This window comes from Lipotes vexillifer, unplaced genomic scaffold (assembly GCF_000442215.2).
Source record: "Lipotes vexillifer unplaced genomic scaffold, Lipotes_vexillifer_v1.1 scaffold109, whole genome shotgun sequence".
NCBI lineage: Eukaryota > Metazoa > Chordata > Mammalia > Artiodactyla > Lipotidae > Lipotes > Lipotes vexillifer.
Window position 1 is genome coordinate 330,101 of NW_006790015.1, and position 10,170 is coordinate 340,270.

The 10,170-nt window shown below is 46.6% G+C and overlaps 1 protein-coding gene across 2 annotated transcripts in view; it reads left to right on the top strand.

The window, feature by feature from the left end:
* PGD (phosphogluconate dehydrogenase) overlaps window positions 1-2,943 on the top strand; it is a 15,620-nt gene extending 12,677 nt beyond the window's left edge. Inside the window, exons 9-13 of one of the 2 annotated variants that reach the window (XM_007463144.1) lie at window positions 1,048-1,178; window positions 1,402-1,535; window positions 1,957-2,056; window positions 2,201-2,323; window positions 2,421-2,943. In XM_007463144.1, the coding sequence (XP_007463206.1) occupies window positions 1,048-1,178; window positions 1,402-1,535; window positions 1,957-2,056; window positions 2,201-2,323; window positions 2,421-2,540 (608 nt within the window). In that variant the 3' untranslated portion in view covers window positions 2,541-2,943. The remainder of the gene's footprint in view (window positions 1-1,047; window positions 1,179-1,401; window positions 1,536-1,956; window positions 2,057-2,200; window positions 2,324-2,420) is intronic. The other variant, XM_007463145.1, reaches the window with a different exon arrangement.
* The last annotated feature ends 7,227 nt before the right edge of the window (window positions 2,944-10,170 follow it).

Sequence of the window (10,170 nt, forward strand, 5' to 3'; positions counted from 1 at the left end):
CGCCCCACCGAGGGTTACGCCACACTCACCTCTTCCTGCCTTTTGTCTTCTGAAGCTTCCGCCTAAGAATGCTAAGTCATCCTTGTGTGTGCACTGCAGGCGCCCAGAGAGCCGGGCAAGGACAAGGACAGGGAGACACCTGCTCTCGAGTTTGTGGCCAGAACCCTTTCCTTAGAAATAAAGTCCTCTGTTAGTTCCCAAAGGTTTTACTTCATTCTGTCTGTTGGGGGAAAAAATGGTTAATTTATTCTAATTATACAAAGTGTCAATTGGGCAAGCATTTATAAGTGATAATTTTTAAGATACTAATATCTTAATATTAAAATACCATATTGGGGACTTCCCTGGCGGTCCAGTGGTTAAGAATCCGCCTTCCAGTACAGGGACGCGGGACCGAGCCCTGGTCAGGGAACTAAGATCCCACATGCTGCACAGCACAGCCCCCGCCCCCCGCAAAAAAAAAAAAATATTGAAATATTTTTTATTCAAATGAAGTAAAATTGTGAAACTGTAATGGTGACCATGGACATAGCAAAAACTAAACTGTAAAAATTAGAAAATGGAGTTTTTTGAAGGGTGAAGTCTCAGTGTACTCCTTTCAAAGTGATGAGTATTAGTGCTTCAAAAGAAAAGAAATGAAGTCTTTGGTGACCATTTATAAATTAAAGTCCTCACAAATGAAACTGAAATTTTACTGGAGGACCAACACTGAGTATTTCTTAATGATAGTGGTTTTGCTCTTCGTTTTTTCCCCTTAAAATTCCCCTTTGAAGTTTATGGTGATCTTTGAGGTTGAATACATGTATTTATGTTGGAGACTGACTTGGAGTTTTCATTTTCAAAGTAACCGTTAGAGCTTTTTATGAAAGTTCTTTCTGATCCAGGTTAGCTTTTGCGGCCGAAGGTTTGAGACTTTGCACTCGTGGTAAAACTGGAAATCGTGCTGCATTGTTCTTTTCCCTCATCTTCTCTGGCTCGTGTGCGCTCCTCCTCGGGTTCTGCGTGTGAGTTGTGGTGACTTGTTATCTCCCCCCTCCCCGCACGTAGGAGAAGCGGTCTTTGCTCGATGCTTATCATCTCTGAAGGACGAGAGGATTCAAGCCAGCCAGAAGCTGAAGGGGCCTCAAAAGGTCCAGTTCGAAGGAGATAAGAAATCATTCCTGGAGGACATTCGAAAGGTGGGGTGCCGCCCCGCAGTGGCAGCGGGGATGGGACTGGCGGGGAGAACACCCCGAGGCCACGGGGAGGACGCGGGGTCTGTCCAGCCTTGCCCGTTGATCTGATTTGCAGCCTTTCCTAAACCGTGTCCTCGTTAGAGCTGCACTGCGGTGTGTGGGGAGGGGGGGATTAGGCGGCCATGGGCCAGCCGCAGTTCTGATAAGTCTTTGTGCTCTCCTTTAGGCCCTCTATGCTTCCAAGATCATCTCTTATGCTCAGGGCTTTATGCTGCTAAGACAGGCAGCCACTGAATTTGGCTGGACCCTCAACTATGGTGGCATTGCCCTGATGTGGAGGGGGGGCTGCATCATCAGGAGGTGAGTGGTCGGGGGACCTGCCACCTGCCGTGCGGGAGCGCCGTGGTCTTAGGGCGCTCTCGGGGACGGTTTCCCTGGAACTGGTACAGTGAGTCCTCTCGCTGGGACGCTGGCAACCAGGCAGGTTTAGGTGTCACATCTCACTTTCTTCCTGCACGTCAGTTATTCTAACTTGAGTGTCCATCCTACCCCATCTAAAGTAGTTCTGTGAGCACGGTTGTGCCCTCGGCCCTCACCTCTCGGGACCTGGGCTGTCTGTATTCACAGCACGTACAGTGAGCTGGTGGGGATGGGGGGACAGGTGCCTTTGTACCTCGCGAGGGTATCTGTCAGCTTCCAACTTACTTCCCCTGCTTTCTGCCAGGCGTTCAGCCCGCTAGTTAAGATTCATTGATTTTTTTTTCCCTCTTGATTATTTCAGTGTGTTCCTAGGAAAGATAAAAGATGCATTTGATCGAAACCCAGGACTTCAGAACCTACTACTAGATGACTTCTTTAAGTCAGCTGTGGAAAACTGCCAGGTATGTAGCCCAGAGCTGGGTAGTACGGGAATTCTGTCTTAGTGGGTTTTGCTCTGGGGGTGTCTGCTTTTTCATTTATGCATGAAAATCTGTTGTCTTTTCTGTGAGCTAATCACTAGTCTTTGGCTTTACTTTTTTGCTCAGGACTCCTGGCGGCGGGCAGTCAGTACTGGTGTCCAGACAGGCATTCCCATGCCCTGCTTCACCACTGCTCTTTCCTTCTACGATGGATACAGACATGAGATGCTGCCAGCCAACCTAATCCAGGTGAGCTTTTGGAGTAGGCGATGAACATGAACCTGGGTGGTACCTAGGGTCATGTGCCTGCGTCTGTCCTATAACCAACCCATTTCTTGTTTTCTAGGCTCAGCGCGATTACTTTGGGGCTCACACCTATGAACTCTTGAACAAGCCGGGACAGTTTATCCACACCAACTGGACAGGCCACGGTGGCAGCGTGTCCTCGTCTTCATACAACGCCTGATCAGATTCTGTTACGCGCCACGACTCCACAGACCGGTACATTCCACTTGCCACACAGCACTGCTTACATGGCCCTCTGCCCTACTTTCTGCTCAGATCTTTGAAAATAAAGTGTCGTAAGAGACTCCTCTGAAGAGTCAACCCGAGTTTATTTGTAAAGTAGATCTGTGAGAACCATCACGCCCTCTGCCCTCACCTCTTGGGATGGAGCAGAAATTGAGCGTGTGCGTGACCTCGAGAGCCAGCTCCCTGAGGTGGTGTTTCCCACGTGTCCCCCGTGGGTTAGGAAGACAGAGCTCTTCTCATGTAGGTGGGACAGGTTTTTGTGGAATTTGATCAAACTGGAGTCTTTGTATCATGCAGCTGAATTCCCTTTTGCCTTTATTTAATAAAAATTTTAAAAAAAAGAAAGAAAAATCATATTTATGCTTCTTCTCCAGATTCTTAAATGTTCTCACCTTATCCACACTGAGCCATATCCTCATTGGTAGAACAATGTGCACCCGGTTTCATTACATTTGAATTAGTTTATTTCCTTCCTTTATTTAGCCTTCTTAAATATTTTCCTCTTCGTTTTCTTTAAAAAAAAAAAAAAAAGGAAGGAAAAGACCTCAATAATAGTACCAGGAACAGCAAAGTTAGGTAATGATTAACTCTGGAGGGAAGGGTGAGGAGAGGTAGTCAAGGGGTGGGTGTACAGGCTTATGACTTTGGACAAATTATTTAATCTATCTGGCCTCAGTCTTCTCATTTGTAAAATGGGGATAATCATCGTACCTGCCTCCTTAAGGTTATTTTGAAGATTCACCTAGTAAAAACAGACCGACACTTGACACATAATAAGCACCTACTTAAGTGGTAATTATTATTATTACCACTTCAGCTGTGCCTGTCCCTGAAGCAGTGGCATTTCTGAGAGTTAGAAACCAAATGTTACTTCTCAGCACTCACTGGTGAATTCACTTTGGAAACCGGCCCTCAAAAAGTTCCTGGCGGGGCTCCGCTGTGTGCTCAAGTAACGACAGACAGATCTTAACTGAATACACTACCGCCATAACCCCTTCACCACCACCCTGCCAGGAGGTGGATCTTGGAAAAAAAAGGCACATTCTGAGTCAGCAGGTCTGGGGTGGGGCCCCATATTCTGTATTTCTAACGAGCAACCAGGTGAGGCCATTAATGGCACAGTCAGGGCAAAATAAACGGAAGCTCCTTTATCGCTAAAAGAATATAACCGTCCTTTGCCTAGGTCCTTGACGGAGTTTTTTTTTTACTATATATACGATTTCATGCCTTTGGAATTTTACATCCTGTGACTTGTTTGAAAAATTAATGTCTGCCACACAGTGAATACTATTTAAGGTCGACTATTACCTACTTCCTGCTGAAGGTGAGGTGGTCAAACAATTCTGAAAGTGGATAGAGGTGGCAACGGACGGGTTCTGCCCCCAGCCAGGTCCTGTCTGGCCTAACTGCCACAGGGACAGTCTGGTGGCCATTCCAGCAAAGGGCCTCCCTTGGCAGAGACTGTGGGCCTATTATCTTTCTGCTTTTTTTCTGCTTCATTTGAGACACAGTGGAGTTAAGACATATGGATCAGGCAAGGGAGCAGACAGGACCTCTCAGCAGAGGCTTTAGGCAGGGGGTTTACAGGTGTTAACATTTCTTTGAGGCAGATGTGGAGCCATCTTTTTAGGAGGGGTAGAGAGACTGTCAGGATGTATATACTATGTTTAGTATGTGTGTTAGCACAGACATGTTCGCTGTTTAGTAATAGATATGCTGTTCTAGTAACAAACCACTGCAAACTCAGTGGTGTGATATAACCGCCATTTTTATCATTCTCCTAATTCTGAGGGTCAGGAAGTTGGTACAGGAGTGACAGCTTGTCTCTGTTCCACAATGTCTTGGAGCCTCAGCTAAGACTTGAAAGCTGGGGGTGATTCCACAGCTGGGATCACTTGGAGGTGTCTGTCTCCTTCATTCATTGGGCGGTTGATGCTGGCTGGGACCTCAGCTAGGGCTACCAGCTGGAAAGGTGCACGGTGGCCTCACCACGTGGCCTTAGCCTAGGCAAACTTCTTACTTGGTGGCCCAGGGCTCCAAAGGGGAGTGTTCCAGCTAACAAAATGGATACCACATTGCCTTTTAAGACCTAGCCATGGATGTGACACAGCATTATTTCAGCCACATTATATCAGTTACAAGTGAGTCATAAGCTCTCTAAATTCAAGGGAAGGAGTATCAGGCTTTACCTCTTGATGGCAGAGTGGCAAAGTTCTAGAAGAGCATGTGGGTCAGGAGATTTTTTTTTTTCCCCCCAAGTATAATCTGCCACGTATGCTTCCCTGGAAAAGGACAATTTGTTACATGGGGAAGTTGGCCCTATTTGGGGGTTTTCCTGAGGGCCTCATACAGTATTTATGAAATATATAAGAATATAATAATAGCTAACAGAGTGTGTGCCAGGCACTGTCTTTTTTTTTTTAATTTATTTATTTTATGTTTTTCTTTTTTGGCTGCGTTGGGTCTTTGTTGCTTGCTGCACATGGGATTTTCTCTAGTTGCAGCAAGCAGGGGCTACGCTTTGTTGCAGTGCGTGGGCTTCTCTGTGTGGTGGCATGGGCTCTAGACGCGTGGGCTCAGTAGATGCGGTGCACAGGTTTAGCTGCTCCGTGGCACATGGGATCTTCCTGGACCAGGGATCGAACCCATGTCCCCTGCATTGGCAGGCGGATTCTTAACCACCGTGCCACCAGAGAAGCTCCCAGGCACTGTTTTTTGGTTTTTTTGTTGTCGTTTTTGCCGTATGCGGGCTTCTCACTGTTGTGGCCTCTCCCGTTGCAGAGCACAGGCTCCGGACGTGCAGGCTCAGCGGCCATGGCTCGCAGGCCTAGCCACTCCGCGGCATGTGGGATCTTCCCGGACTGGGGCACGAACCCGTGTCCCCTGCATCGGCAGGCAGACTCTCAACCACTGCGCCACCAGGGAAGCCCCCAGGCACTGTTTTAAGTTTACTCATTTAATACAACAGCCTCTGAAGTAGGTACTACCATTATCCCCAATTTACACATGAAGCCCAAGGATGTGAAGTAACTTGTCCAAGATCACATAGCTCCTGCAGAACTGAAAACTGAGCCCCGGCAATCTGGTGCCAGAATCCACGCACTTAATCATCAGACTATCTTACTGCTCAGTGTGTACGATGCATTACTCATTGGCAGATTTACTGTACACCTACTATGTGCCAAACACCGTGCTGGGAACCATTTGTTTAGTGGTGAGAGAATTTGAAAGTCCTGACCTCATGAGCTCCTAGAATACATATAACAGCAGATGGAGACAGAGTTCTGAATCAGCATTTTACAATGCAAATTTAGGGGAAATAAATGATTAAACATTTATGGTACCCTATTTAATGCAGCTGGAAGGGGCTCAGGAAACCTGCAATGTCCTTGCCTTATTTATGGTGAGGGCAGTGGAACGAGAGAAGAGGATAAGAGTGTGGACTCAGAAGCCAGGCTGCTCATAATCAAATCTGGGCTCTACCACCTCCTAGCAGTTCAACCTCTGACAAAGTCCTTTCACCTCTGGGATACTCTTCCCTCATATGTAAAATGGGGGTAACAGCACCCACCTCCGAGGGCAGGGCACCTAGGGCACAGCCAGGAGCAAGTCAGTGCTCAGTGTTAACCAAGGGGCAAGAGGGCCTTGTCGGCGCAATGCTGACACCTAGTGGCCAGTTTACATGCCAGCTCGTGAAAATAGTCCCAACCAATCACAGTTGACCCTTGAACAAGAGGTGGGTGGGTAGGGGTGCTGATCCCCACTTTCCCCCTCCCGCAGTTGAAAATCTGCGTATAATTTATAGTGGGCCCTCCAAGTGTGTGGTTTGGCACGCAAAGATTCGACCCACCGCGGATCGTGTAGTGCTGTAGCATTTAGTATTGAGAAAAACCCTTGTGCCAGTGGACCCGTGCACTTCAAACCCGTGTTGTTCAGAAGGTCAGCGTACATCCATTTTCTGTAACGTAATACCTCAGCCCTGGACCTCTCTCTTCAGATCCTAAAGGGTTAGGGTATTCTGCACGTGTCACTGGAATAATGCTCTTTCAGCCTGGGAAGCAGCTGCTTTAAAGTGAGATACCTTGCAAGGTAAAAAGCACAGAGGCTGCCTGGGAAATAATTGTTACTGCTTCTTGAACACTTATGTGAGGCAATTTAAACCTCAGAACTGCTCTGCGAGGCTGGTCCTATGATCCCCACTTTATAAATGAGGGAACTGAGTCTTGGAGGGGTTCTGACTTGCTCAGGGTCACCAAGCTTGTGAGAGGGGCTGGGCTTTGAACCCAAGGCCTGGTCCGAGGGCTGGAGTTCGTTTAAAAATGCAGAATACAGGGCTTCCCCGGTGGCGCAGTGGTTAAGAACCCGCCCAATGCAGGGGACACGGGTTCAAGCCCTGGTCCGGGAAGATCACACATGCCGCGGAGCAACTAAGCCCGCGAGCCACAACTACTGAAGCCCGCGCATGCCTAGAGCCCATGCTCTGCAACAAAAGCCCACGCACCGCAATGAAGAGTAGCCCCCACTTACCGCAACTAGAGAAAGCCCGCATGCAGCAATGAAGACCAACATAGCCAAAAACAAAAAATGCAGAATACAGAAATATATAAAGTGAAAAATTTGAGTGCCTTTATCTGCTTTCTCTTCAACCCATTGCTCAGAATTTAACTGTATTTGTCATGTATCCTTGCAGCTCTTTTTCTATTCCTTTCAAATAGCCCACATCCCCATATAGATGCATATGCTCTTTCCTTGAAAAAAAAAAACAAAAATAAGATTGTTCTGTACATACTAGTCTGCAAGTTGTTTTCTTTTATGTAACGTCCTAGAGGGCCTCATTCTATAAACTGGCAATTTAAATGCCTCAGAGTTTAGTATTTCCAAGAACCCTTCATAAATCATTCTGAAGAATAAAAACCTTAGATTGTGCAACGAACCACTCCCTAATAACTTTGCATGTTGAACCTCTGCCTCCTCAGCCCCCAGCAGTTCGGTGTCAGCTGAGATGTGGGGTAGCTGCGGGGTCAGGAGTCAAAAGGCACTCCTGTGTGATTCTTTGCCTGCAGTCTCTCTCTCCTTTATCCCTGACTTCCACCAGAGAGGTAGTAAGAGGGAGGGTGCCTGTATATTCTTCCAGTTAAGCACAAATAAACTCTGAGCATCCTCCTTTTCTTTGGTAGTTTCATCCATCAGGAAAGCCAGATGATTTTAACATGCAGTGAGAAGGTGCTGGAATAGAGGAAAAGACTGGGATGTGATAAGGCCTCTAGGGGCTCTCAACGTGAGTTAAAAATAAACACAGCACTAAACTGTGAAAGAAGTGTGAGGAGGTCCAAAAATATGATTTTCCTCTTGATGACTGCAATAAGGCTTTAGAAAATACACAGGTTTCCCCCTTCCTGAAAGTTCACGTTCCACCACTTTGCTTTTATGAAAGCCCTGCATTAGTACCTGCTTTCGCTAACCGAAAGAAATCCAAAGAGAATTTCCATTTTTACGAGAAAAAAGCCATTGCCATACTAATGTAGAACTTCATAAAAGTGCAGTGGCTTAGTGCAAACTTTCAAAAGCAGGGGATACCTGTACATATATCTAAGTCAAATTTCTTTAAAAAAAATCGGGGGGCCTCTACTTTGTCAGGACTCACAGAGATGCTGCTGAGAGTCAGATCCTCAACAAACATTCAGTGAATACCCACCGTGCACCCGGCTCTGGGGCTCTCACTGGAACTCAGCGAGCTGGACACTCAGGTGTGCATCTCACAACTGATTCCAACACAGTACATTCTTTTTTTCTTTTTTTTTCTTTTTTTTTTTTACAATGCATTCTTCCAACTTTGATTCAGTAAGTGTTTACTATGTGCCAGGCCAGCAGTGTGCTAGAGCCAGTTCCTACAGTGAGAGTTGATTCCTAAATTTTCAGGACTACTGAAAACCAGAAGCAAACACAGCCATTATTAAGAATTAAGTTCCATAAATTTAGGCTTAAATAAATTGTATTAAAACCAAAGGTAGTGGGGCTTCCCTAGTGGCGCAGTGGTTGAGAGTCCGCCTGCCGATGCAGGGGACACGGGTTCCTGCCCCGGCTGGGCCCGTGAGCCATGGCTGCCGGGCCTGTGCGTCCATTGCACATTTTTCTATCATCTACGTCCTTGACGTTATTTCCACCTATTGTGTCTGACTGGTGGGTGTGCAGCCTCTCTTCTCTGTGTGAGACCGTGCGCTACAGGGTTAACAGAAGTCCGTGAGTGTGTCCTACCGAACAGCAGATAAGGGAACCACCTGTTAGAAACCTCTCTGCTTGCAGCCTCCTTTACTGATGAAGCCTGCTTATTTGTTTGTTTTTCCATTCTCTAACTGCATCCCCTCCAAGCTTCACATAGCCTAGGTAATGTATCACCAGACTTCTAAACTACCCTTATAGATAACGCTTCTGATGTATGGGTCACTATAGTAACAGGGGGCTTGTTTTTGTGAACTTTGGAGTTGGCTCCTGCCAAGTTCAGACCAGCTAAAACTAGTTCGGACCACCGACCCTAAAACTGCGCCTGCGCAGAACACTGACAGCCTCACCTTTTCCCTGCCTCCGATCACCTTTCCCCACACCTAAGACCACCCTGCTTCTTTATCCCATGAATATCTCAAGCCTCTGGCCTTCTGGTACGCGGGCCTGAGATTTGTTCTCTTGTCTCCTTCCATGAGGACCTCGTCAACAAACTCTCTGCTGCAAACTTGTGTCTCCGTGTTTGGCCTGCTGCTCCTGTGGGGCACACAAACCTGGCTTGGTAACAAATGCTGAGTTCAGTTTCCTCATATTGGTGGCTTGAAATCGGCCATGGTGGGAGTATTTACACCAAGGAAATCTACAGATCTACCAATTAATTCCTTGTTGACTGTTTACTTAAGGAAGTGAGGAGGGAATGTTAATAATGCAGATTAAACTTGAATGTGTATATGGGGTCTGTAGCCTTTACCTCATGAATAGCACAAGTTGAGGAAATAACTCTTCCAGTACTTGACACTATTATTCGACTCAGCAGAGAAGTTCCTTACTCATGTCATCAACGTGTGAGTGAAGCTCCAAAGGAGGAAAGTAACTGAAGAAAGTTTGGAAGCAGTGAAGATGCAACGTTGGGTTTCACTTTACTTTTTTTTTTTTTAATTTTTTGTTCGCGCAGCACAGCATGCAGGATCTTATTAGTTCCCTGGCCAGGGATGGAGCCTGCGCCCTTGCAGTGGAAGCATGGAGTCTTAACCACTGGACCCCCAGGGAAGTCCATTTCACTTAACTCTTAACGTAAAAGAAAATCAGCCAACATTCGGGTCATAGCTATATTCCTTTGGCAATGGCAATGGGGTGAGCAACTTATTCGCTGAAGGGGATAGAAATCAAACATTTATCCGTGGTCTGACTTTGTGACATTACAGAATTAGAAAAACCCACACTGGATTTTGCAAGGCACACCAAGGTTACAGCCGCATGTAACTTAGAATACAGAGTTGTGTACCGTTGTTCGTTCTCGTTCTCTCTCCCTCTCCCTCTCTCTCTCTCTCTCTCCCTCTCTCTCT